The sequence below is a fragment of the Mycotypha africana genome (assembly GCF_025528875.1).
Source record: "Mycotypha africana strain NRRL 2978 chromosome Unknown BDF20scaffold_8, whole genome shotgun sequence".
NCBI classification, from domain to species: domain Eukaryota; kingdom Fungi; phylum Mucoromycota; class Mucoromycetes; order Mucorales; family Mycotyphaceae; genus Mycotypha; species Mycotypha africana.
The window spans coordinates 866,158-892,440 of record NW_026515732.1 but is presented as its reverse complement, the minus strand read 5'-3'; the positions used below and the strand labels follow the sequence as shown (position 1 = coordinate 892,440).

Sequence of the window (26,283 nt, the reverse complement as noted above, 5' to 3'; positions counted from 1 at the left end):
TAATGGCATTTTCTCTACAATGAATGAATCTTTCTATATACTTTTCAGTTTTTTCTCTGACAATTTTCCTTGCTTAGAAGCGCTATTTGTTTACTCCTGACTATGAACCAGCAAAAAAGGTGCCACACCATCACTGCAGATATTGATATCAGAAAGGCTGCATCAGACCGGATACTGGAAGCAGTGATCAACAGTGACAATACAATAGTCGAAAGCGAAAAGATTTCCCCATTAATGCAAGCACCATCAACGAAAGGATGCAGTATCAACAATAGAAATTCAACTGACCATTATGCTAAGTCGGCAGTTGCTATTCAAAAAGAAAAAACAAGTATGATTGCGTGGGTGGAAATTCTTATTATAGTTGGCATCAATACGAGTTGTGGGTTCATGTGGAATACCTTTGCCAGCGTGCCGACTACTTCAGCTAATTGGATGAATGTTTCTTTGACTCGAATCAACTGGCTTTCGAATGCTGCGGCTATTATAAATACAATCTTCTCGTTCTTCGCTGCTTGGTCGTATGAAAGGTTGGGTCTGAAGATATCAGTAAGTACATATAAAATACTCATTTACAAGCATTTCAAATTCGAAAATCACCGTTTTCAGATTTTACTGGGTGCTGTGCTCAATACGATAGGCTGTTGGGTTCGATGTATAGCTATCATATTACCAGCAGAAAGAAGATACTTGGCAGTGATGTTTGGCCATTGTATCGCCAGTACGGGCGGCCCTCTGATCTATAAGTAAGGAACTCATAATTATCATAAACTGTAGCTGCAATTCTTCCCACTTACTTGAAACTTACAGTCTAGGTGCTAAGGTATATTATTACGATTACAGAGGGATTTGGCGGAAATACATGAATATTCATATGTACTTTGATTATATAGTTCGTAGCTATATGGTTTGCCCCCAAAGATCGTGGAGTTGCTAATACCTTATTATGTAAGAATAACATCTTTTATATTGACCGCTATTCAGTAATATCCGATGGAAACAAGTAACAACTATTTTTCATTAGCGATTCAGGTTTTAGTTGCTTTGGCACCGCTTCTCTTACCAATGCTAACACCATCTTCAAACGATGTTCCAAGAATGGTGGGTTCATTCGCTTAAATCAATAAATAGCAAAGTGCATACTCAGAGTCTTTCTTTTCATTTGGGATTAATTTGTAGTTGATCGTGATTGCCAGTATGTCAACTGTCTTCACTATACCAGCTTTTTTTATGCCCAATAAGCCGAAGATTCCTCCATCAGTAAGTGCCACTGTGGAGAGGACACCGATTTTAGAAGGCATAAAGCAACTTTCAAAAAACATACAATTTTGGTGGGTCACTTTTATTGCATCCATCTCTATGGGTTTGGCATTTTCAGTATCAGTCCTTATCATAGAAGCGATCGCACCGTTCGGCTACAGTGAACAGCAAGCTGGAATATGCGCTTCATTGATAGTGTTTTCCGGGTCTATTGGTGGAAGTTAGTATTATGCACATCTAAAAGCCTTAATCGCTGCCCGCCCTATATTGATTCGTTGTTTACTATTTTATGGTCAAAAAAGCCCTTACGGGCTATTTAGTAGGAAAGACCGCTCAATATTTTCTAATACTTAGACTGTTTAGTCCTCTCATGGTGTTTTCATATGCTACGTTCGTGTTCCTATGTAAAGCGCCAAAATACAAAAACATTTATTGAATCTGCGCAATAGTTAACCTCATCAAATTTGTCTAACAGTTAGGTCAGACGCTTTCTCTATTGTAATAGTTGCTTGTATTTTGAACGGGTTTTTATCTTATTCTATGGTCCCGGTGTACTTAGAACTTGCAACGGAGAGTAAGACTTGGGTGAAGTAATTTATCAATATTGACATAGCCTAATCATTGAATTCGCTTTTTTAAATAGTTACGTATCCGGTGTCTGAATCAGTTAGTTCTTGTATTCTTTGGACACTTTCTTCAATCACTATGGTTATCTTCTCTATAATTATTGACGCTTTAAGGGCGGGTGGTGATGCTTCTCCGCCTCACAATATGAGCATGTCTATGATTGCTGTAGTTATTATTATTATCATTGGGAATTTGCCATGTTTATGGCTGAAAGGTGAACTCAAACGAGCGCAAGTAGATAACAACTTTAACAATAGCAATAAACCGTGCTGATATGACAGCTATATATAACTGTAAAAATAGTAATTTTTGTTAGCATTATAAGAGACCACTATAGCGCCAAAGCACGTTTGAGTAAGAAGGCAGCGCGGCTTATATCATTGATTGTTCTCGAATCAAGTTAAAAAATCGCTATCCACATGAAATAGTGAGATACATAGCATACAATTATTGCAATAAGTCAAAGCCTTATCATGCACTACGCTTTGTACCACCTTCCTAAGCCAAAAAGTTCTGACCCTATTTCCCAGTTCCGTTGCAATTGTAACTTGTCGTTCTTTTCTTCCTCTTTCATCTACTTTGAAGCATCATGTTCTCAGAAGAGGAATATGATTATCTTTTCAAAATTGTAATTATAGGCGATTCTGGCGTTGGCAAATCAAATTTGCTTTTAAGATATACAGTGCGTTGAACATTGTTGATAAAAATCAATTTAGCACAAGCACTAATAAACTACAGTAGTCCAACGAATTTCATAAAGATTCAAAGAGTACAATAGGTATATACCTACAATATCTGCTCGATTGTAGGCAAGTAAAAGCTTTATTGATTGGTCATAGCTATATTTCTTAGGTGTAGAATTTGCTACAAAAACAATAGAAATTGTAAGTTGTCTACCATAAACCACGTATCTCGATGCTTGGTGCTTTTATGAATATACTAAATTTTTATTTAATAGGATGGTTGTCTCATAAAAGCTCAACTTTGGGATACAAGCGGGCAAGAAAGATATAAAGCCATCACTAGTGCGTTTTATAGAGGAGCAGTAGGTGCAATAGTAGTTTATGGTAATTGTATTTCTAGATAATGATTGAAAGGGCTACAAGTATAGTTAATAACTTTTGGATAATCATCCAGATATCACTCGCAGATCATCATTTGAAAACATCAAGCAATGGGTGCAAGAATTACGTGAGCATACAGACACCGGAAGTCCTATTCCACTTGTTTTGATCGGAAACAAACTTGATTTAACAGTACATCCATTAATGAACAGTGATGATAAAATAACGGAGACAAAGGGTACAACTAGGGAATCAACTGACTGTAAGAGAACAACAAATACCAATGAAGCCAAAGAATACGCGGAAAGCCACGATATGTTATTCTTCGAAACAAGTGCTTCTGAATCTACAAATGTGCATTTGGCCTTCGAGACGATGCTACAATATATTTATAAGGAGTTAGCAAATAATAACTCCCTGCTGAAAATCGCAGCTAACAATAATACGGTGAATGGACTGGTAATCGGGAAGAGAACTAGTAGTATCATACCAAGTAAGAGTACAATATTATTATCACAGCCGCAACATCCATCAATGTTGTACAAGAAGAATCACCAAATGTTAAATGTCAGTGAAAAAAATACAGGTAAAAGCTGTTGTTAATAAGGACACATTCAGTATTCCATACATGGTATCAATGGTTATTGCTACCGTCTTCTGTCGAGAAGAAAAAAATAAATAAAACAGACAATAAAGCTACATAGAAGCAATACTAAAAATATATATCTCCTCTATACAAATGGAGCCCAGCCTATTTCATATTGGTATAGCAGTAATGAGTAAGAAGTATCAAATGCAACCTGCAATTTTTAGTTATTTCATGTTACCAGTGAACATCTGCGCTAAATTCTCAGGACTCGATGCTTTCTGAATGAGATCTCGTACTGTAGCTTCAATATCGCGAATTTTCAATTTATCATCAATGGTGCTGACTTTTTTGATCTCTGAGGATGATGGTTGTCGAGGTACTAGAGCATAGGAAGATGATGGCTGAACAAAGGTAAAATAAAAATGGTTATAAATCTTAAATATAAAAAAATACATTTTTTATCTATACTCTTTTTGTGTGTTGGAAAACTGAGACTTACATTGGCTGTTGCTGATATCTCGTTCACATACGTTTCAAAAACACTCGTCAGAGAATCTTTGTTCTCGACTAGAACGCGAAGCGTGGCCTCACATGTATCTCTGAATAGGCCGCTGGTACCCAATGGTCCCATGGCCCCGACCAAATTGTGTGTTAACCTGAATGGCACAATTTCTGGAACAGGGAGTTTTGCGCCTCTGTCAAATATCATATTCAAATCTACATGAACACAATCACCATTCGTGTTATCGAACAAGATGTTTTCTGCATGTCTGTCTCCTAGGCTATCATAGGTATTATGAAAACAATAGGAATAGCAGGTTAGCATCATTATGGTCTGTAGTTTCCTTCAAAATTGGTGCCCTTACCCTAAAATATACCCAACAATTGACATGACAGCCAAGGTTTTGACGTAGCGGGTACGACTATTAAGCCATTGATTGGGTTCAGGAAACCTATCTAAAAACCACCTGTAGAATACCGATTGGCATCTGTCATAAAAGTAGCATATACAGGGCGTATCGATCAATCATTCCATTTAATGCATCCTTGGTAATACTATTCATTCGATTTACTTACTGTGGGATGAGTCTCTTCAAGAAGAACTCAGTTTTTTCTTTCGGTGTTTCCAGCTTGCTATTATTCCACTGCATGGAAATCAACTAAGGAGAAGCAAAGTTAAAATAAGAAATAACCATCAATCGAAAAGATTCGGATGCGTTATTTAGTGACTTACATGCACAGAGGGCTTTTTGTCAGCTTCCCAATAACCGTTTACGATGCCTTTCAGTGGTTCCAAATTCTCAATCCATTCCAATAAGCCCCATTGGTGTCCTAACGGAATAACAGCAAAAGTACGAATATCTTAAAGCAAAAAAAAAAAAAGGGTTTAAATTCCTCATCCCAATTTGATTCTAAATGGCACCTTCACTTACAAAGGCCCTTATCACGGCAATGAGGGTTTTTCTTGAAAATAGAATTTAGCATATTCTCGAATTCAATTGTACGTGCATCCTTCCTCAAATCATCCTCCTTTTTTAATAAAAAGTAATACTTCTTGCCATCATTTCCTAGTATTGTTATCCTTTTAGGTCTCTGTAACGACTTCATGACCAACACATTTTGGTCAAAGCCTTTAAAAAGCAATTGTGGGTATCTTCTGTACGTAATTGTTTCCAGCAGGTGCGAAAAACTTACTGTGAATCTTTGGTATATCCTCTGGAAAAACAGTCGCAGGCCTGCTCTTATTGATAACTTCGGGTAACTGAGGTATCATAGTAATTTCTTTAGGTAGATAAAGATTCAAATTCATAAGCTTTGCTAATGCTCCATTAAAGCCTATTTTGCCGAGATTAAGTGAGGAGATTGTCTTATCGACATCATATTGAGATAGCTTTTTCAAGAAGGCCTTCACAGCTGTCGCTTCCTATAAAATATTTTTGATAACAAAGACTGTGGTTAGCTTCGTTCGCTTTCACATCATAAGTATACTCAAATCTCTATGTCTAACGAAGGCTGCTATACCTGAATGATATTTGGAATATCAGTATCTAAATTTGCACCCTTTTTATTAACAATGGTTAGTAGTCTCTTTCAGGATAGAAAATATAGAAAACTCAAAAGTACCTTTGCTTTTGTTAAGATATCTTTCATACGCTGTGAGATAAGACCAGATTGTGAATCAAGTGAACCGACCATATGCCAGATTGTTTGACGAGGGTATTTTACGAACACTGCATAAATGATTTTATGAAGCCAGTTTGCCATCCGTTCGTCATCTGTCGACAGTCGGGATATTAGTCTTGTTAAATATAAGATGAACTGCAATAAATATTAAAAATAGTCCGCAAAAATGTAAATGTATGACCCGGTACAAGAGTTGTATCATTAGCAATGTGTTGACTTACATGAAAGAGTGGGACTTGTTCAGAAAGTCGATCAAGAGTTGGAACGATCTTATTAAAGCGAGTCATAATAAATCTAGACTGGTCGTTACTATATGGCGTAAAACAAATAAGTAAACCTGACGACTAATCCGATGTAAAATCCCCTTAAATAATATGCTTACGGCTTTCCTGTGGCTTCCTGATTAAGTTTAGCTATATCAAACCAAGCATTAATCAATGTTGACATGGTAAAATAGTAGTATTTAGATCCATGCGTTAACGCTTTGCTGGCCGTCGATATTAGGTAAGTTTGTATTTTCGCTCTATGGAAGGCGGCATTAGTTCAGTCAAGTCATAAAAATACAATAATATGATTTTTTGCCGTTGTCCATACTGTGTCTGGGGGCTTTTGTGGTCACGAAATCTAACCGCATGGTATCTCATAAGCTCATAATAAGCCTTCTCGAGCCTACAAAAAATAAACCCAAGCATTACAGTTTGCCGAATACGCGAGTTGTTAGTCTTGATAATTGACTTTGCCAATGTATGCTTCACTTAAACGTTACTTTTCAGTAGAAACTTTCAATACACGATTAATAACTGTTTGCGGAAGAGCGTGTCGGAAATTTTCAGGGTCTTTGTTCCAAAAATCAACTAATAGCAGAGCATCCATGTTAACACCAGGTGACTCTTCTTCGATTCGCGTTAAAAGAAGTCGTTGAGCTTGTTCTATAAATCCATTCCACCAATACCACTTTGCTTTTTCAGCATAGTAATCGATATTGAACATATGTGCCAGAGTGTTTGCTCGAGTTAAAGCGGTAAGGGCGGCAGTGCTATTCCCGGCTTTACGGTAGTTTTTAGCCATATCTAACCAAACCTTTGATTCCAATAATATTTTATCCTCATAGAGTTCTTGTGGCAAATCATTTGATCTATATAAGAAACAGATAGGTAAGCAAACCATTACATCGAACCTTTGTGGCAATTCTTACCTTATATCGAATAAAGCGGCCTTTCTGATTTCCAGTAACTGCGTTTTATATTCGCCGTTTGGACTAATCTGTCTACGAGTTCGTTTCCAATCAACTGTATAATTTTCTATCCTCTTAGCAGGATTTGTACTTTCCCATATCACTTGCGAATTTTCTAATTCTTGCAATACTTGCAAATTGTACAAAATAGGATAAGATTTTCGGTAAGATCTTGCTGCACCACCACGCTTAAATTCCTCGATCAAATTTTGTCTTGCTTCTTCGATAATACTAAGAGCATCCTTAGTTTGTCCTTTACGCATAGAATTCAGGGCACAGCCTACCAATGAGAGAAAATTCCTCTGCATAGGTTGACTGACAGCTTCATCCAATAATTTCCAATTTTGAACTCGCCATGCGGAATCGATTCTGAAGGAGTTTATATGTGGGACCCATTTGGGTACTTTGCGAGAAACTTCATCACTTACTGTCAAAAGAATATCTTTATGAAAAGAATTGACAGAATAGTTAACTACGCTGCTCTTATTTGCCTTTTGTTATCATAATACTCATTTGAACCCTTACCATATTTGCTTCCTTTACGTAAACATTCCATATAGGCTATATGAGGTATTAAATCATCGGGATGATTCAGCACTTCGTTTTCTCGTAATGTTGCTGCATAATCCCATTCCCCCAAGTCTTCGAGCCTCGTTATTTCATGTTGTTGATTAAGTACAATTACATAAGAGTCCATCAAGGCGTTCAAATCGATAGAGTTTTCTGTTTGTATATAGATAAGCCGCAAATAATCAAAGATTTTCCGCACCTCGTGTCGGCGTGCCTCAAAGTCATAAGGATTCCTTTCACGCTCAATCAGATAGGTTTCAAAATACATCAAGGCTTGCGAATATGCTCCCGTATTGAATGCTGCGATGGCCATCACGTCACTCGGTATACAACGTAAAAACTGACGAACCTTATCTACATGACGATTCTTCCCCGCACTTTCACGACGTATTTTGTTCATCCATTTTTGACAATACTCTATAACAGCTACAGCAACTTGAACTGAAAGATGATAAGTATCATTGTGTTCTGTAAAAGGGGCAATTTGAGTCTGTTCTTCTAACTCGTGTCGCGTGGAGAACTGTTGAGCACTATTAGCGGTGAAGACGTCCATAAGTTCATTGACAAGTTGTTCCACTACTTTTGACTGCTCGTCTGATTCTTTTTTATGAGAAACCACTGTGTGCAAAACCAAGTAGGGTATCAAATAAGCGGTAATATCTGTCAAATCCGACTCTACAATCGGAATACATGCAAAAAACACCTTTTTTGCAGTGCCAGTGGCATTATGTGCCATTTCAATATACCATTGTTTGATCCACTGCTGAAAAGTATCCGCTTTCTTAAAAATAGGATAGCCTTCAGTTTCCTTGGCCGTATACTGAATTTGATAGGAAGAGTTGAGGAACGGTCTCAAAACTTCTTGCAGGAAAGGTGGGAACTTTTGAAATGCAGCTGTTCGTTCATGTTCCTGCTGACGAGCACTGGCTGAAGGATTTACTCCAATTATTCCCTGTAAAAGAGTTTGGATTGTGTATTCCAATCGCTGTCGTGGAGTGGTATCTTCCTTGGTAACGACCTGATAGACTGGATATATATGATTTTGAATTAAGTCACTGATAAAATTCCATGTCTCAAGATCATTGAGAAAGTCATTCGTCACAAATACAGTGTCGTCAATAGTCTTCATGTTTATATCGCCAGGGTTTCGAGCGCCTAGTTTTCCTAAGCAGATTGCAGCCTGATAGGTGATATCAGCATGACTGGCATACTTCTTTATAAGATTATATAGTTTAGCGTACAGGCTGTCAAACTCCTTCTTTATGGGCTGATAGTTATCGAGCATTTTTTTTAATCTATCTAATCCACAGAGCACTTGTCCATCGTCATATTCATCCAATTTGGCAAGGATCTTTGTAATGCAGTTGTCTACTTGCTGAGTACCATCATTACCACTACTGGTATCCATGCGAGCACTTTTTTTTGCTTCTGCGTATTCTTTGATTGTTTGTAACTCTTTGATATTGGGAAGTTGAGGCAATAGTTGATAGCATTCAATGTCTAAATCTTCTTCAATCAAAATTCGATTCAGTACGTCCGCAATCCGTTCACATAGTGATGAATCAGCCACATAAGCTACGTTCAGTAAGCCGTTCACAATTAAGCTGATATGTGACATTAGGGAGTCCTTTTTTAGCAGAAAGATAAAGGTACTCCACAATTGAAATGCTTGCTCTTGCATACCGGGTATCTCAATAACATTTTCAAATACTTTGATCAACTGAATAAGATAAATTATAGGACAGCAAAATAAAAACAGAAAGTGAGCAGAGAGAGATATAGAGCAATAGCTTGTCTTTTTAGAATGAGATAAAGCTTACATGTGATGCATGGTTTGCCACTTCATCTTTGAGAGTCAGCATAAGATATTGAAGCGACTCCAGCGCAAAAGGGTCTTGTATCTCCTTATCAGGAACACCCTTTCGCTTTTGCAAAATAAACTCAGAGACTCTAATCAAAATGGCTGTAAATCGGAACGATGATACAATAGAGGCTGTGTTATTCAAATTGCTCGCAGATACGGTATCAAGCTCATGAAGTGCATTCAATACTATTTCACTCAAATCCGGAGACCCCACTTTAATAGCCAGATTGACAGTAATTGTGGTAAAGTTGTTGGATGCCAGTTCTCCAATGATTTTTCTGTCCCTAAAAAGCCGTTGTAACCGGCGGAATGCATCTTCTTTCAGATGCTTGTCTGGCTCCATAAAGATAGCAGATAATATTTCGGGTGCTTTTTGTTTACAGAGCTCAGTTGGAGACACGGCAAGGCAATCAGCAATGATGCCAAGAACAGCGTCATCCTCAATATGCAGTATAGCATATGGTAGAGCATAATCGATGTATGCAGTAAAAAAGTTTGGAGTAGTATAGTTGAAAAGTTGAATCACGCTTTCTGCAAGAACAGGATCTACAATTAGCGTGCGCGTGACATATTCTGTAATGCTTTTCATCCATGGCTGACATGCTTCATTCAAATCTTCTTTTATAGGAGAATGTAGTGATTGGATTTTCATCTATCACAATTCAAATTTTTCATTCACAAGGAGGGTTATTGATAACATACGTAATAAAAATATAAACTCAACATACCTCACTGATTACACGTTCAGCATCTTCAGCGGTTGTGCATAAGCATAGCTTTTTTAAGGACTCTTCAACATTGTTGAATGGCATGTTGACCTCATTGCTAAACAATTTGAGCATGGAAGTTGAATAACATATCTTAAACGATCAACTGTCAGCTATTACAGTCTAGCTTACATGATATCTCCATCTTCCAGCATAATCGACATCAAATTGGTCATTTCTATCAATTTATTAATTTTCGATCTTTCAACGGAAGACATTGGTATGTCTTCGAGATTTCTTATACCGTCATTTAGCCAAGGTGCTTTCATATGATTGCTCAACAACAGATAGGACAAGTTGATTAGAGCTTTTACCTATATTTGTTTGAAATACAGATAATAACAGCAAGCATATAAGTATTTTTTGGAAAACAAATTGAGAGTAGATCATAGGTTTTGCATAAATGGACTTACATTGCTTCCACTGATATCTGCATCAATTGAGATAGCATTTGTGGCCGTGTGTAAAATTGTACTTTGTGGAGCCCTCATTTGAGGTTTATGTTCAATTATAATAGAAATGGTATCGTAAAGGGTATCTGAAATGGCATCAGTTAGTTGTCTCAAAGTTAATAAGCTCGATATGATAGCGTGGCTATTATAGTCATCAAAGCTGTTAAACAAATCCAGCTCTTCTTCAATTACAATTTGTATGATTGTTGCAACATCCTTTCGTAGGGGAAAAGATAGAATGGTGATTATTTGATGTTCAGAAGTGAGAACAGGGAATGAAAACCTTATGATTGTGATCTTACCAAAATGACAGATTCTGCAGCTTTATGATCCACATTTGCCATACAAGACTGAATAACTGTTGGAATTATACAACATAGCATGTCGACTTCATTATTGGCAATTAAATCAACCGCTTCTTCATCTGATATAATAACCTCGCAAGCTTTAATTCCAGTCCCAATCAAACTGAAAAGTCGCTCTGAATTATTGAAAGGTATATCAAAATTGAATTGATGTTTTTCGTTCTATAAATAAAAGCCTGGATCAATATTCACAATACATTCTAACAGAACAACAGCTATGCTTCACTGGGCTTACTTCATTGACCTCCTCTTTTTCGTAGCACAGCACTTTTGAGAAATGTATACTCGGTTAATAAGGCTAGTCTGCAATGTTGACCTTTTATTGTTTGACTCACTTTTTATGAAGTTAAGTAATGTAATGAAGATATTGCTATTCTCATGCTTAAATACATTCTGTTTGTGTAAATCAGCAATTCTATGGCAGTACAAGGCTATATCTCCTTCCAATCCTTCATTCTGACTAGCATGCTTCAATAATAATAAGAAGATGTCATAGCATGTTTCTTCCGTCATGCCGACACAATGTTGCAATTCATCATCAATAGCTAATTGTTGCTTATTTAGAGAAGAAGTCCATCGTACATTCTAAACTTAGTTTATGATCCCAACCTGTCAACGGTTCTTGCTTTTCAAATCTTCGTCTTAAGGGTATGAGTATATCGACGTTTGACATTTGACTATTGTGCTTTATGAAATGTCAAAAGAGCGCGATTACCTCCAGCATTTTTAGATTTGTTCTGCATGAACGGTAAACTCAGTGACTTTTGACACAAAACGCGACGCGATTTAAGCCTAAAACTTTTTTCTACCTGTTCACTTTGAACATAGAAAATTCATTACGTAGACGTCTGCAAAGTATTTTGAACAATATACAGTTTACATGAAATGCTTTCATCCTTCATTGTTATTATTTTAATCCACATTTGAAATATATCTAACATAAACTAATTCAAATAATAAAGCGACATGCTGTTTGGTATAAGACTTGAGCGCAGTTAGCCATGCATGGTTTTTGAAGATCAAATGTAAAAACGTCCGTGGCTACTATAGGTAATAAATCCTAAACAATGTTTGCACGTCGTTTATATAATAAAAAAATTTAAATATATAATGTATGTACTACTGTTGTCTTACTGAGCTACGACATAATGTATTCTTCAACATGGCAGCCCTTTGAGTCACTTTACGGTTAAAAGTAATAAAGTTCGGGCATAGTTCTTAGAAGTGAAAACCAGAGGTACAAGTTTCATCATGGAACAATAAAAATGCCAAAGAAGGCACACATAGTGGATGTCACCACACAATACAACAGCGAAGGAAATGTCAGGTTTAGTGAGCGGACTAAAAGAATCTTAATAAGCATTGTCTTCCATGCATTTTCTGGCTTTATATACTGCATGCATTAAGCTACCAAACAACAACAATTAAATGGAAGAGTATTTCTCTAAATAATTCATTCAGGTTCTTTTGCTGTTTTCACTCAGTTTGATCTTATGGTTGGTTAGGTTAAAGCGTTAGTATACAGTAGTTTATCGAAACAAAACATTTCGATCTATTACTAACCAAAAAGCACATACAGATTCTAGAAAATATTACATTATGTGGTACTATGAATACAATATGAGGTTTGCAACTGTCGGTTGACATGATATCCATGAGTGATGCGCGGTCAGTGTATTGCCAGCTTAGCGGCACTTTGATCTTTAGGTAGGGATGTATTCAGTATATTACACATTATCCCTATACTGTTATATACGGATCATTTTATCGTAGTCTATGACGAAGATATTTCGCAAAAAAAAACTCATAACTGATTGACTCTGATTCCTATTCCATTGGATCGGGTAGCTTCTCAGTCCCTTACGTCCTTGGAAACTACCTTTGATAGTCCTCAACAGAGCTACTCCTTCCCAATCACAAGAGCAGCAATATCAACAGCCTGAGTAGCCATTCCTAAGACTTTTGGGCTAAACCCGCAAACGTATATCATTCACTTACTGAGGTCTTCGGCCAATCTGGAGGATAGTATTATCATGTTGTGAGAGAGCCACGCTGAAAACGAAGGGTTCCATTCCGATACTGTACGCACCCATGTCTGTGTTGTTGGAATTGGTTAGCGCAGTAAGCCAGGCATAAAATAATCAAAGCACATCCGGGGGGCATATCAGTATTACAGTCGTAATATAAGCGTAAATAAAGGTTTGTGAATATGACGAACGTTTAATGCAAAAAGGTTTATGTGTATTTAGGTTTAGTCTACAATTTAAAAGAATAAGATAAGCACTGAACAATAAAGTCTGGAGTAACCATTATAAAATGTAAATAAGTGTGGTATGTATAAAGTATCTAAACAATACAGAACAGAAGCAGGTTCTATACTGTGGATAATTATTAAGACTTGACAGATTTTAAAAGTTGACGCACGAAATTTTCTCTCTTTTCTTTCGCAACCACAGGATTGTGTTCTTTGAAATCAATGGGAGGGCGTAGAAGGACAGTGAAGGTTTCGACTAAAGTTATTGAGAGTCAAGAATTAGTAAACCAGTGTATCTTGGTCGTCCAACGTTATTAAAAAGCTTACCGATCTTATTTTCTCTTGCTTTTCTAACCGATGCTGGTGCCTTTTCAATGGCCTGGCTCAAAAACATACCAATGTACAATAAAACATTGCGATGGAAAGGAGGAAGAGAGTCTTTGATCTAAAAATAGGATTTTTTGTTAGTTGAAATTATAAAAAGAGGAATTTTGACAGTAAGGCCAACTTACAGTGTTGAATATTTCTAGGGAATCACCAGCTTCTAAAGCACGTGCATAATTCGTCGTAGTGACGACAGGCTCAGGTAAACATTCTAAGAATGCTACTAATACATCAATCATGGAATTGGCACTAATTGCTTCTTTTGAAAGGTCGCATCTGACTTCCTCGTTATCATCATCATCTTCGTCATATGTAATCTTGCCATCAGTATTATGCTCATCAGCCAAGGTTAACCCTGATAATGAGCTCTTAACCTCATGCATTTCACTTTCGGTTTTATCTGTAGTTGTATCAGCACTTATCAATTGCTGATTGCCGAGGAGAACATTAGTATCAAACTGCTCTCCGTTATCCAAACATTCTCTAATATAGGTGGACACATTAAGATCCCCATGTTCCAAGAAAAGCGATTCCTATTCCACCATTAAATAAAAGAAGAACAATATTAGAAGCAACCCTTTGCTAAATAGCGCACTTGAAAAAGGGTAAATTCTGATCTTTACGATTTGGAACATATTTGGGTTCCATAGGAAATTTAACACTTTCCACAACTCCTTTGGTAAATCTATTTGATTAAGAATGGGTTGGGAGCCTGCCAAAGAGGAGTCTGCACTACTGCTGCTCTTTCTGGAAGCTACTCCTTGAAGGTTTTTCGCCGCTTCTTCACTAATAGGTACGGCCATTTCTGATAATTGTTCTAAGGGTACACCAAAGCATGTAGGCACGTATTCACCGGATACGCAAATGAAGAAATCTTTACTATTTTCTAACCTCAAAATCAGAATATCATCCAGCTTTTGTTCACCACGATTGAGAGGGGCAGAAATAGTAGGGTCTACAGTTACTTCGAAACGTATAACAACCTTTTCACCCGGAGCTACAACACCTGACAAGGGTGCCACTAGGAGCCAAGGCGGTAAAATGCCTTTACTGCCATTTTTGGGTAAGAATTTGAAAACGGTGAGAACCTGTCCTGTATTCTCCAAAGTGATGATTTTTTCCTTATATTCGATAAAGTGAACTTTGCCAAAATCGACATAAGAGGATGAAATTTGTCCACGTGGTTGAATGTCAGGATTATCCTTAAGTTGCTTCACGAGTGTATCGCGGGTTTCTCGCTGACGTTGACTGTTAATTTTTCTAACATTAAGCTCCATAAGAGCGCGAACAGGTTTGTGGTCGCTCATCATCATATTCATACAATGTGTGTAACTCAACAGGCGTAGGCTTTGTTTAGGTGAATCATTTCTTTCCTTCTTCCATAAAATACGATCTGTCCACGATGGTGCACGACGCTTCTCACTAATGAAGGAGAGATGATCATAGTTGTTAAGATTGATTAAACTTTGCACATTATTGACTCTATATTTCTAACCTTGTATCGTATTGATTTGTTCCAGCATCGTATTTATAGGTTGGAGGAAATTGAATTTGTCCCTCCTCAAACATGGGGAACGTTCGACCTGCACTACGCTCAATCGATAACTGATCGTAATTCAATAGCACATCTAATCTGTCTTGTCTTAACCAATGCTTAACCACACCCTCTGGCAGGTTGATTCTATAGTTTAGATCACCGCACCAGATTAAAAAGCTATAGTTCAGAGAAGGGTTATTACCTTTTTTTCATTTTTAGAATTTTTTTGTTTTAATATTTATCAACTGATTGTCTCAGCACGAGAGTGTTGAGGATTACTTACTCATTATGATATAGGGAAGCTTCTGTTGACCAGTCCTTTATTACATTGTTCGATTCAACAAAAGTGACGCCTTCATCACCTCCATCATTCCAAAAATAAGAAACATATTGGAGAAGTGGATCTAATTTATGCGGAAATATAAGTCGTTTCGAAAGTTCTGTAAAGTCTTGATTTCTCTTCTCTGTTTTATCAGTAAAAGCTGCTAAATGACTTGTGACAAAGCACATATAGCTGTCATGATAACGTAAGCGAACAGCAATACCACCTTTATTGCCCTAAGGTATAATATATATAGATTGCAACTTGTTAAATCCCATTTGTAATACTCAATTATTCAACGGCCATTCTGCTTACCATCATGCCCATCAAGCCAACACCAGCATATGCTGTTGATACTTCAGAAATGTGTGGTTGATGTTTTTTTTTTGCAATAACGATCAATAGCATAGTAACCAGTTGTTTTGATTCTACCCTATAATAATCATTGCCCCCATCTTTAAGTGATTCAATTATAGCCTTTACCCATGCATTTTCTTTTGTTGGATCATAACGGATGTAGGCCTCTGTATTAGTTTCCATTTCCTCGAGCCCAATAATATAGAAATCAGGGTCAACAGCTTTTCCGTCGTCAGTCTTTAATGTATTTTGTAACCAATCCTTCAGAGAAGATGTGGGCAGGCTTCCATGAACATTCCAGGTACCAACAAATGCACTAAAAGGAATTAGTGAATTATAATGAAGCCGGATTAGATATTGATTTCGTACAGGATAAGCAAGAAGCAATAACTTATTTCTTACTATGTCTTTTGCCAATCGACAAAGTCGTTTTCTCTCTTCATCAGTTGCGCATTAATCCAATGATCTTTGGCTGCTTCAAATGTAATTTTAGGTGATTTGGGAGCTGCAACTGTTCTGGTTCGTTTCAGATTGATTTTGGCTAAGGTTTCTGATCTTTCAATAGGCATGACGTATCGTAAAGCGCTCTTATCTCCTGCTATTGTAGGTGTTGAGTTTGACCTCACGATGTTGCCTTTTTTGTCTTTATTAGCGACTTACAGTAAGGAAACATAAGTTTAGCTGTTCTGTACTGAAGTTACTTTTTCTGTTGACGTACCATAACTCTTGTAAACTTTGGTCCACTCATGTGAATTATCTTTTGTTGAAGTTAAATCCCTCTTTTCTATATTCGTGATTGACAATTGGTTAACAGACAGTATTTACGCCTCGTTATGACACGTTGAAATCGCATAGTTCACCTGCTTCTGCTTTTAGTTCCTTAATTTTATTAAGCATATCCGGCATAGTATCTTCTGGGAAAATGACACTGGCGGAGCCCTCTTTCACTGTAAATGTAACCTGCAGATCTTTTTCCCCGTACAGTTTTTGCATTAATTAAATTGTTATTTTTTTTTTTTTTGGGTTCCTTTCCAGCATTGGCTGTGATATACCTGATTTCTTAGCAGCAGCAGGAATTTGAGATTGACCTATAGTGCACAATAGGAAGTAGATTGTATTACGACAATGTTCCTGAAAGGTTTCTGAGAGCTTCATATTATCATATCGTACTTATATCAATCTTCATATCTGCTAAAATAGAAAGCACTTTCAAGACAAATGGCGGCATAGAAGTATCTTTAGACTCTTCGAAGAATATCAAACTAAAATGAATAATTATGCAATTAACCTATGCTGCTCGTTTTCTTCGATTATAGAGGCTGACGAATCTTTTTGAAATATCTTTACCAAGCTTCGTCATAGTCATTCGAGGCATCGTGAATTATAATGGCCACATAACCGTCTACAACCACCATACGACCTTTTACTACTTTGACTTTACAGCAGTAAACATAGAAGTTAAGGAAATGTAGTGCTTATGACATTGGTCTAATTCAACATCTACAGAAAAAGTCTTGTGTTTTTTTTTGTAGCTTTAGCAAGCAGTAATAAAAAAGGATATAAATTCAGCTTTATCGGGCGGCTGAACTAGACCATCTACAACACTATATTTTCGTTTTTGGCCCATTGATAGCTTTGTTTCTACGCTGTTAAGGAAGTGCACAAGCAAAAGTTAAAGAAAAGGGAAGAACTTCAAGAACAATAAGGTTATACCATGATTTGTTGGGTCGATCCTTTTTTGAGCGAGCTGGCACCTTCTTTGCCGGCAGCGGTGACTTTGTCGCCCGCTGCCCCTCAATACAGTGTTTTAGCTTCAACTTTATACTTTATACAAATTTTATTGGACAATATATATATTTAATTTAGATAATTTTGAATTACTTTAGGATGAAATGGTATAATATTCTTGGACGATTTATTGAATATATAATTGGAGACATTATTTTGAAGGTCAGTGGACATTTTTCAATGGATGGTGGCATTACGTTAAAGTACTACGAGACTTATTGAGTATTTTAGTGTGACACAGGTCTTATGAGCAATAGATACAGGGTTGTGGTTTACGAGACTTTATTTATGGACCATATGAATTGAACTACGCGTTAAACTGATCCCAGGCACGTTCTTCCGCCACGTAGATAACGGTTGTTGTTGTCAATCGTAATAAAAAATAAATGTTGTCAAATTCAAAGAATTTACAGAAGATAACTTTGGCATCTTTCTTTTGATTTCCATCTTCTTCTTGTTATACTTCTTTCATACTTTCTTTCTTCATCCTGATAGCTACTACTCACCATGTACAAAGCCAAAATCTTGCAAAAAATCAAATCGGTGGCAGAAGCCCATAAGAAGAAAGTAAAAGATGAGTCCTTCCGTAAGTAACACATGAGCGCGCTGCCACAAATAGGTTATAGTGGTAATCCTCAATTCATGTTTCGTATGACTAGTGGGCATCGAGTGCAAGGATTGCAAAACACGCGGACATTTCAACAAGGCATACCATGAATGCAAGTTTTACAAAGCAGTTTCTGCGCGTGATGGTAAGTATCATGCTCTCACTGCAAGACAAGTTTATGTTTGCTTAACGGAAATTTAGTTGGAAGTAGCGGCAAGAGCTACAATCAAGGAAGAAAAGAAGCAAGCAAAGAGAAAGAAGAAGCAAACAACTGGAGATGTCAAGTGTATCAGTTGTGGCTTAAAGGGTCATTCTACTTCTCGTTCTCTCGAATGTCCCAATCACATAGCTTCAAAGGAAGAAGTTATCAACTCGACGCTTGGAGAAGGCTCCACTGTATTCACGAGGAAGCTCCCTCTTACGTCTGCTGTGAAGCCTGCGTTTCGCGAACAATTCCAAGAAAAAGTCATCTCTTGCTGCTCTGACATAAGGAGAATAGTATTCTCTAGTCAATTATTCGTTAACTCGTACCTCATTCATTATCAGGAGAATAGAAGGAATGCTAACAAAGGCGACAAGAAAGACACTGATAAAAACAGCAACAAAGGCAGTAAAGAAGCCAACAAAGAAGACAGCAAGAAAGACAGTAAAGAAGCCAACAAAGAAGACAGCAAGAAAGACAGCAAAGAAGCCAACAAAGACAGGTCTATTCCTGATGTATTCTGCCAGCAATTCTGGTATTCAGTAGGTCAGCTAGTGACGGGCAAGCAAGTTACTCACAGAACGGCATTATCCGAGGACATAAAGCAGTATTATACAGACTTCAAGGCAAAGTTCCCTACTATCGAAGTAAACCACAAGCTGACCGTGGGATATAGCCAATGCCTTACAGAGGCAGCAAATGAATTGAGCGTCTCTTACACGAACTCCATTGTAGAGCGCTTCGAGCAGCGCTTAACAAAGTTCCTTACTTACAAACTGAGAACTATGCTCCCGGTAAGGCTGTAACCGAGTACCTTCTTAATGCTCTGCTGTTTTATTCATTTTATTTCTCTTTATACACATTCTAGAATATCAAACGCACTGATGTACAAAGAATTGTACAGCTGTATTGTTACCAATCTGTCTGCCATGGTCATCCTCATTGGCCAGAAAACCTCGAGCTGGCGGCCGTTGACAAAAACCGAATTGAAGTACTCTGCAAACAATTTGAAGAGTTCATTCCAGGAGAAGTAACCCTCGTTTCTCTTTCTGCTGCTCCTGCAAAGTTTGTTAATGCGTTATGGAACATACAGTTTGCGTACGAGCAAGAACATATACAGCATAAGCCGTACGATGTCCGTGTCCTACCACTTCCTCAGCGTTTCTTTCCCTTTCCTATTCCATCGCTGAAATGGCGTTTCATCGCGATAAGTATAAACGCTCTTACACCCTTCATGTTTCCCGGAAAAGTTGCCAAGGGTTATACAGCCCAACTCGAACAATTCTGTAAAGTCTTTGACTTCAAAAAGTTTGGCTTTAAGAGGTAAAACTATAGAAGAACTTCTTCAGCAAAAATTATCCCTAATAGTAAACACACCCCTATTTTTGCTTCTGTCATAGTTTAACCGCTTTGAAGGAAAGTTCTGATGTAATGTTTCGAAACATGGTTAGGTCGGACGGTTTTACTGTAGACTTTTTGTTCAGCCGCAAAAAGAAAACAAAAGAAGACATGATCATTCATAATCACACCTTGACTTTGGAAGATTTTTCTTATGACGAAGTACAAGACAATTACAGACCCGCTTTCCTTGATCCAGGGCGAAGATCTGTCTTCACAGCGGCAATCGGACTAGACCGTAACAAACATCAAGTACGCAGCTGCTCTACCAAGGAATATTATCATATGACCGGAAGTACCAGATACGCTGCAAAGCTGGAAAAGAAGAAAGCAGGCACACTTAAAATGATCGAAAGTGGCATACCAACCGCCAAAACTTCTATCATCGAACAACATGATCGTCATGTACAATATATGTTGCAGCACTTCGAAGCCTTGTCTTCTTTTTACGACGAGAGAACTGCTGAAGACAGATTTCGTTTATACCAGGGTAAAGAGCGTGCTGCCAACAACATGGTCAATTTGCTTATTAATGGAACCACAAAGTACAATAAGCAATTGAGGTTGAAGAAGAAGAAAGATCGAAGCAAGTGGCCAAAGAAGAATACCGACAGAATGGCCTTTTGTAAACGTAAAAAGAAGAAGAAGAAGAAGCAAAAGGTTCCAGAAGAGAGGGAAAAAGCAGATGCGAGAGAAGTAAGCGATGTTCTCGCTAAGAAAGATAGGTAAGGTTTTTAAATGATAAGCAATTCATCCACTATTCGCAGAAATATTGATAGAACTCATGCTTTCTACAGCAATTCCCTGAAGAGCAAGTGGAAGCCTGAACCCTTTAGTGTAGGCGACACTAAAAAGATCCCTTTAATTGTAGTTGGTAATGGCATGTTCGGGAAGAGTGCAGTGCCCATCAAAGGCCATAAGACTGGTGTCGTGGGAGTTCTTTGGCGTGCCTTGAAGCGAAGAGAGGCTGCTGGCGATTTACTGACGATAACAATTGATGAATACAAAACCTCTCGAATATGCAATAATTGTCATTCCAACAATCTTGAAGCATTGAAGACAGTTCCCGGCCAAAGTATCCTTGCCTGCAAAACCTGTTCGATACTTTGGAACCGGGACGTCAACGCTGCTAAAAACATGTTGACAATTAGCGTTTCGATCTGGAAGTCAACGGGAAGACCTGCGGAGTTTTCTAGAAAACCAAAATCACCCGCAACAACCACTTAAACACCATCCTCTAATCGCCAGCACGAAGCTGGTTTGATTTTTACAGGTAAGCGTCTCAATTTTTGTGTAGCTCGATCTTGAAATTATAACTTGATGGTCTCAAAAATTTACTTTTTTCGTCTAGTTATATTGCGGCTTCGTCTAAACCCAAAGCTAAAAAACTGTATAAGATTAGACACATTGATTTTTATGGATTTTTTTTTTTTTCGTGTTTTTCTTCTAACTCCTCCAAACTCTTCAAACCAAAAAATGTCCATTGCTTTAAGAGAAGAGAACTTTGTAGTCATTAATGTAGGCTCATCGACAACAGTTGCTGGGATAGGCATGCACGACACCAATAAGCCTCCCGCAGTGGTAAGTTGGACGAACTCTTGTTATAAACTTGCATGCTAGGCTTCGATTCCTCATCATCTCCTCTTTCTTTCACAACAGATCGTCAACATGGCAGACTACAACTACCCGATAAAATTCAACCAGATCGTCGATTGGAAAGAACTTGAAAACTGTTGGCATCATATTCTATTCAAAGAACTAAACATCAAAAAATCTCGTAATGAATCTCCCGTTCTATTAGCGGTGCCCATGCAGTGGACAAAACTCGAATACGAACGCATCACACAAATATTTTTCGAAAACTTCAACGTCCCCGGAATCTATATTGCACCTCAACCTTTATTAAGTCTGTTTGGATGCGGTGCTGTTTCAGGTTTAGTAGTTGATATTGGAAGTGAAGTTACAGGTAAAATCCTTTTACTATACCGTTAAACGAAATATTTTAACAGAAGAGGAAAATTTTACAGAGACTTAACCTTCCTAATTTTGCAGATGTCAATGTTGTTATTGATAGTAATGTACAGAATCAATCCAGCATCACTATTCCAATCGGTGGAAACGATTTTGATAAATATTTTCTCCAATTATTACAAAAAGACACCAATCTTGTTCAACAAATCGATTCTTTAACTGATGTAGAGCTTGATCTTGAATTTGCAAAATATATTCGCGAATTACCTGGTATTTGTAATGTATCCGTTGGACAAGACAATAAAATTTCTGAAGGCACAGCATTGGCAAACAAAGATATTATCAACAGTATGACAGAATTACCAATCGAAAGCACTGAAGAAATAATCGAGGAAGATGAACACAATCCCAAGAAAGTAGAAGAAGAAGACGTAGGAGATATACCCGAAACTGTCGAAATTGAATATAAAGGGCATAAATTCAGCATTGGACCTTATCGTCATCAGGTTGTCGACCCATTATTTGCACCCGAGCAATTTCTTGTAGACGATAAAAAGTCACTATTATCATCCAATCTGTTTACAACATCTTCGTTAGCAGAAGTCTTACGGATGGCAACTATGAGTTGCGAGCCACCTGAGATTCGACCCAAATTATGGGAAACTATTACTATCGCAGGAGGTTGCTGTAGAATGGCAGGCTTAGCGAAAAGAATCAAAATGGAAGCACAATTGTATCTTCCTCACTCTGAAAATGCAGGTGATACGCAACCACGACATATTAACTTTTTACGAATTCCAGATTATTTCACCGTGTTAAAGGATAAGCAATACCAACAATATTCTACCTGGTTAGGAGGAGCGATTGTAGCCAAGGTAAAATGAACAGTCGTAATTTTCTTAGTAAAAACAGTATGGATTCCTAATGATGGCCGCATTTTTCTTCCTGTTTTCTTTTTAGCTTATATTTATTGATGCAAAGAATTACATCAGCAAAGTCGACTATAATGAACATGGTCCAACCGTTGTCCATACGAAAAGTCTGTAATTAATTGAAAAATAAAAACTTCAACTGTTATTAATGCCTATGATCACAATTGAACTTCGCTTGTACTCCACTACCATTTTGCAATAGTACGTTTAAAGGAAGCTTTTATTACAATATTTAAAACCCAATGAGCACCAAATTGCCTGGGGCAGATCCTAAAGTTTCTATAGTATAGACTATATATTGCTAAAAACCCCTTTTGGAACAAGGGTAAAAAAGGATTTAATCAGTTGTTGTTATGTGTGAGGGCTGGTTCAACCATTGTAATAGGGCGTAGCCTAGTGAGGGGTCTGGTGGAGGTGGATCCAATCCATGAAACAAATGATTGAGTTCAAAAGAATGTGGCAAATGGCCGGCTAACGGACGGTCCATGATTGGCGAGTGACGGCTGATCGAGGGGGACGAGTGGGAAGTTGATTCAAAAGATTAGAGAATGGATCTAGAATTGATATTGGCTTCATCAGAGGTTGAAGCATCTGTAAGCACTGTATGGCATGTTGTTTTGTCATGATGGTGGTGGGATGATGGAAGCAGAAGTTGGAATGACCACCAGGTAGCCATCCGAGACGCCATCGGATGCAGCGGCTACGCTCTTCGCTAGTCATTGGAAGCCAGAGTACAGGGTCTAAGCTGATGGATGTCCGACACGCAGAGAGTAACTTTGAGTTCTGGTGTGGTTGTTGCAGTTCATGTAGGGTTTTTGTTCGAAACTCACGAATGCATTCGTTAAGGACTTTATGATCAATAGACTGTTGTTGTTGGACTCGGCTCCAAATAGGAGAGCGGCCTAGACGAAAATAGGTTGATTTGCTGGATGGATCTTGGATGTAGGGGTGTATGGGGGCCTAGCCCCGGTGAAGGTAGTTAGCACCTTGGCTTTCCAAACCAAAGATTGTTGGTTTGATTCCTGTACGCCGCTGATATTTTTTCAGCTTTGATCCCTTTCTCTCTGCTTCCTGGGGTTTTTTAATGCCGCTATCAAGGTGGTTCTCGGTCGGTGTTGGTGTTTAAGCAAGTTATGAATAATTGCGGTGCCCGCCCAGGCTTAATTAGGCAAGATCCCGAACCGCGCCCAAAGTCTTAGCCTACCAATTATAATGATTAGTTTAGCCCCTTCCCCCTTCCCCCATTAAGATAGTATGCTTTTTCGCCCACCACGGCACCCTGACCGACACTATGCAGCACTCTATTCTCGTGTCCATTGGGCTTAAAAAAAATGTCAGTAATAAAAATCCTTTGTTTAAACGTATTGGAGTGTATCACCGGCTCCCATCAACCCATGGTCCTCGCTCCTTAAACAAAGCTATTCGTGTCTACCGCCAAGAGAATCTCAATAAACTGCGGAATGCGACACAGCATTCAAAACTACTACTGCTCTGCCGCCCCGTTATATCGCTCGACCCCATTCTCTGGCTCCCAATGACCTTTGTTGAACGTGATCGATGTCTACGATGGCAGCCTTGGCTGGCTACCCAATAACTACTCAACCAGTTGCCTCTACCATCCAACGCGTACACTTATAAAAGCCCACGTCATTGACTGCCTTAAGATACACAACCGCTTACAGCTTCCCCATACCATATCTGACCCCATCTCTTTTTGCTGAATTTGTTACCCACCAGTGCTTCAAAGCAGCACAAAATACGGTGCCACGCTTGGACAGTTCGATAGCCCACTCTGCAGCTAATACTATCTGAAGCTGACTACCTCCAACATAATAAAGAGCCTCCAACACCGCCAGAAAACCTAGGACAGCTACTCTTGGATTAGATGTATGCGCCCGCGATAATGACACTTTGATCGTTCCGTTATTCGCTAGTTTGCCTCTGATCATCTTCCCTTTTTCCCTTGTCCCTTTAAAGGTTTTTTAATTCCCTCGCACTTTCCTTGAACCTCCCTGGGCAATTTTGATAAGTATTTATCTGTGTGCTCATTGGGTAAAATTTCATTGTAATGAAAATATCTCTTTAAACGTAGTGGAGAGTATCGGTGATTTACAACATATTCCCAATGATTCGCCGAACCTTTTCTGAGTTATTCTCCGCTTTTTTGTAAAATGAGAAAAAAAACGACAGTATAACACTCCCTCTACTCTTCATAGAATGGCGCGCATAAAGACGAAGAATATCGTCAGCATTTTACTACTACTGGTAGTACTGCTCTCAACTTTGGTACCCAAAGTAAAAGCTTGGACTGAAGGTACTATAAAGTTGCCTTGGCTCGTTTCGCGAAACAAACAAATGATGATCGTGATTTGCTAATTAAAGATCCACACTTTTTCTATAGCTGATTTCGAAATCTTTGACCTTGTAGATGCCTTGGAGAAAGCAGAAGGAAAAGATACGAATTTCTATAGCTATATTGGTGTTTCTGTAAGTTTATCTAACAAGAACATTTAGTGTGGCAAACTACAACGATATTGACTAAAATGTACTATAAAAAATAGCCTTCAGCAACCCAAGCGGACATCAGCAAAGCTTACCGTAAACTTTCTCTAAAATGGCAGTAAGTAAATCTACTCCGAAAATTTACATACAATCAGGAGAATAGAAAGAACAACCTTAACTTGTTCAATTAAAACCCACATTTGCCAACAACAGTCCTGATAAGAACAAAAATGATTCAAAAGCTAAAGAACGTTTTGCCCGTCTTGGTGTCATCGTATCTATTTTACGTGATCCTCGTAGTCGGGAACGGTACAATTTCTTTTTAAAAAATGGTGTGCCTCGCTGGCGCGGTACAGGTTATTTGTACAGCCGTTATCGTCCTGGGTTGGGTTCTGCCTTGATAGTGTTGCTACTCATTGCTGGTGGTATGCAATACATTGCAGGTCAGGTCAACTATCGTCAAGAAAAGAAGCGTATTTTGCAATGGGTAGGAGATGCCCGAGCTCAAATGGTCTACAATAACGTCAGTGGTTCGAAAGGAAGTACAGCACCTACTTTAGGTCGAAGTTACATACAATTAGGAGATCGACAAATGCGTTGTGAAGTAAAGAATGATCATTATCTGGTAGTATATCCTTCCGAAGATAAAAAGAGTGCCAGTGAGCCTATCCATTTAAATACAGAATGGGTCTACAGGCCCACAATCAAGGATATTTTTCTTTTTGCTTGGCCTAAGAAGTTGTTCTATGAGTTACTGAATAAGCAAGAAGTAATCGAAGAAATGATGGAGGAAAATGACGGCATGGAAGAAGTGGCTCAAGATTTAGCCAAAGAACAACAATCTGAGAGCGGCAACAACAAGAAGTCGTTACGCAAAAGAGGTAGTGGCGAAAAAGTCAATGTTCAGGGCGCTAAGGTGGGCGGCCGTAGAAGGGCCGTTAGAAAGTAGACAATGGACGATTCGTAATTCAAGATTATCTGATTTCTTAAATCATTTTTTTGTACGAATTAAAGAGCTATATATTCTTTCATCATCGAGGGTCATCAACTAAA

General features: G+C 38.1%; 10 protein-coding genes across 10 annotated transcripts; 6 read left to right on the top strand and 4 right to left on the bottom strand.

Annotated features, from left to right (window-relative positions):
• Window positions 1-333: 333 nt before the first annotated feature.
• On the top strand, window positions 334-2,160 carry BDF20DRAFT_907066 (uncharacterized protein; the record flags this gene model as incomplete). The annotated part of the gene is made up of 6 exons (XM_053083341.1): window positions 334-549; window positions 610-696; window positions 901-948; window positions 1,180-1,480; window positions 1,736-1,834; window positions 1,904-2,160. 6 exons carry the CDS (start codon window positions 334-336, stop codon window positions 2,158-2,160), a joined length of 1,008 nt encoding a protein of 335 aa, XP_052934159.1.
• Window positions 2,161-2,476: 316 nt separating this feature from the next.
• On the top strand, window positions 2,477-3,554 carry BDF20DRAFT_824131 (ras family-domain-containing protein; the record flags this gene model as incomplete). The annotated part of the gene is made up of 6 exons (XM_053077866.1): window positions 2,477-2,569; window positions 2,629-2,665; window positions 2,740-2,771; window positions 2,846-2,954; window positions 3,025-3,143; window positions 3,219-3,554. The coding sequence occupies 6 exons, from the start codon at window positions 2,477-2,479 to the stop codon at window positions 3,552-3,554; spliced, it is 726 nt and encodes a 241-aa protein (XP_052934158.1).
• Window positions 3,555-3,736: 182 nt separating this feature from the next.
• On the bottom strand, window positions 3,737-10,844 carry BDF20DRAFT_655405 (uncharacterized protein). Its single transcript, XM_053075957.1, has 18 exons — window positions 10,573-10,844; window positions 10,292-10,473; window positions 10,121-10,217; window positions 9,349-10,044; window positions 7,484-9,248; window positions 6,920-7,400; window positions 6,491-6,859; window positions 6,319-6,393; window positions 6,107-6,247; window positions 5,946-6,033; window positions 5,665-5,859; window positions 5,563-5,601; window positions 5,236-5,464; window positions 4,974-5,171; window positions 4,775-4,902; window positions 4,618-4,700; window positions 4,407-4,529; window positions 3,737-4,322 (listed from the first exon to the last, which is right to left on the bottom strand). The coding sequence occupies exons 1-18, from the start codon at window positions 10,648-10,650 to the stop codon at window positions 3,920-3,922; spliced, it is 5,370 nt and encodes a 1,789-aa protein (XP_052934157.1). The 5' UTR covers window positions 10,651-10,844; the 3' UTR covers window positions 3,737-3,919.
• Window positions 10,841-11,650, bottom strand: BDF20DRAFT_655427 (uncharacterized protein). Its single transcript, XM_053075958.1, has 3 exons — window positions 11,312-11,650; window positions 11,212-11,243; window positions 10,841-11,138 (listed from the first exon to the last, which is right to left on the bottom strand). Exons 1-3 carry the CDS (start codon window positions 11,487-11,489, stop codon window positions 10,896-10,898), a joined length of 453 nt encoding a protein of 150 aa, XP_052934156.1. The 5' UTR covers window positions 11,490-11,650; the 3' UTR covers window positions 10,841-10,895.
• Window positions 11,651-13,175: 1,525 nt separating this feature from the next.
• BDF20DRAFT_882683 (Endonuclease/exonuclease/phosphatase) lies at window positions 13,176-17,275 on the bottom strand. Its single transcript, XM_053081738.1, has 10 exons — window positions 16,691-17,275; window positions 16,549-16,614; window positions 16,233-16,485; window positions 15,789-16,146; window positions 15,435-15,709; window positions 15,110-15,328; window positions 14,238-15,036; window positions 13,743-14,147; window positions 13,558-13,675; window positions 13,176-13,486 (listed from the first exon to the last, which is right to left on the bottom strand). The coding sequence occupies exons 1-10, from the start codon at window positions 16,821-16,823 to the stop codon at window positions 13,368-13,370; spliced, it is 2,745 nt and encodes a 914-aa protein (XP_052934155.1). The 5' UTR covers window positions 16,824-17,275; the 3' UTR covers window positions 13,176-13,367.
• A 1,355-nt stretch (window positions 17,276-18,630) lies between these two features.
• Window positions 18,631-19,541, top strand: BDF20DRAFT_808570 (uncharacterized protein; the record flags this gene model as incomplete). The annotated part of the gene is made up of 3 exons (XM_053076569.1): window positions 18,631-18,752; window positions 18,897-19,221; window positions 19,296-19,541. Coding segments are annotated over 3 exons (693 nt in total), but the record flags the coding sequence as incomplete, so codon positions are not given.
• Window positions 19,542-19,935: 394 nt separating this feature from the next.
• BDF20DRAFT_882655 (uncharacterized protein) lies at window positions 19,936-20,250 on the top strand (the record flags this gene model as incomplete). Its single annotated transcript, XM_053081737.1, has 1 exon — window positions 19,936-20,250. A coding segment is annotated over one exon (288 nt), but the record flags the coding sequence as incomplete, so codon positions are not given.
• Window positions 20,251-21,301: 1,051 nt separating this feature from the next.
• BDF20DRAFT_907064 (actin family) lies at window positions 21,302-22,843 on the top strand (the record flags this gene model as incomplete). The annotated part of the gene is made up of 4 exons (XM_053083340.1): window positions 21,302-21,406; window positions 21,485-21,791; window positions 21,878-22,671; window positions 22,757-22,843. 4 exons carry the CDS (start codon window positions 21,302-21,304, stop codon window positions 22,841-22,843), a joined length of 1,293 nt encoding a protein of 430 aa, XP_052934152.1.
• An 87-nt stretch (window positions 22,844-22,930) lies between these two features.
• On the bottom strand, window positions 22,931-23,790 carry BDF20DRAFT_960761 (uncharacterized protein). Its single transcript, XM_053084940.1, has one exon. The coding sequence runs from the start codon at window positions 23,446-23,448 to the stop codon at window positions 23,200-23,202; it is 249 nt and encodes an 82-aa protein (XP_052934151.1). The 5' UTR covers window positions 23,449-23,790; the 3' UTR covers window positions 22,931-23,199.
• Window positions 23,791-24,945: 1,155 nt separating this feature from the next.
• Window positions 24,946-26,179, top strand: BDF20DRAFT_837430 (uncharacterized protein; the record flags this gene model as incomplete). The annotated part of the gene is made up of 4 exons (XM_053079050.1): window positions 24,946-25,042; window positions 25,130-25,215; window positions 25,290-25,348; window positions 25,444-26,179. The coding sequence occupies 4 exons, from the start codon at window positions 24,946-24,948 to the stop codon at window positions 26,177-26,179; spliced, it is 978 nt and encodes a 325-aa protein (XP_052934150.1).
• Between the last annotated feature and the right edge of the window lie 104 nt (window positions 26,180-26,283).

Bases quoted from the DNA above. Each gene is read 5' to 3' on its own strand.
- BDF20DRAFT_655427 (XM_053075958.1), bottom strand. From the start codon at position 11,489: ATGACGGAAGAAACATGCTATGACATCTTCTTATTATTATTGAAGCAT. The intron at 11,244-11,311 runs GTGAGTCAAACA...ATTTCTCAAAAG, and splicing joins ATTACTTAACTTCATAAAAA to TGCTGTGCTACGAAAAAGAG. The intron at 11,139-11,211 runs GTAAGCCCAGTG...TTTTATTTATAG, and splicing joins AAAAAGAGGAGGTCAATGAA to AACGAAAAACATCAATTCAA.
- BDF20DRAFT_655405 (XM_053075957.1), bottom strand. From the start codon at position 10,650: ATGAGGGCTCCACAAAGTACAATTTTACACACGGCCACAAATGCTATC. The intron at 10,218-10,291 runs GTAAGCTAGACT...CAAATTGTTTAG, and splicing joins CTGGAAGATGGAGATATCAT to CAATGAGGTCAACATGCCAT. The intron at 4,323-4,406 runs GTAAGGGCACCA...TACCTATGATAG, and splicing joins ATTGTTGGGTATATTTTAGG to CCTAGGAGACAGACATGCAG.
- BDF20DRAFT_960761 (XM_053084940.1), bottom strand. From the start codon at position 23,448: ATGACTAGCGAAGAGCGTAGCCGCTGCATCCGATGGCGTCTCGGATGG.
- BDF20DRAFT_882683 (XM_053081738.1), bottom strand. From the start codon at position 16,823: ATGCAAAAACTGTACGGGGAAAAAGATCTGCAGGTTACATTTACAGTG. The intron at 15,329-15,434 runs GTAAGTAATCCT...TCTGAACTATAG, and splicing joins GCTTCCCTATATCATAATGA to CTTTTTAATCTGGTGCGGTG. The intron at 13,487-13,557 runs GTAAGCTTTTTA...CAATAACTTTAG, and splicing joins AGCAAGAGAAAATAAGATCG to TCGAAACCTTCACTGTCCTT.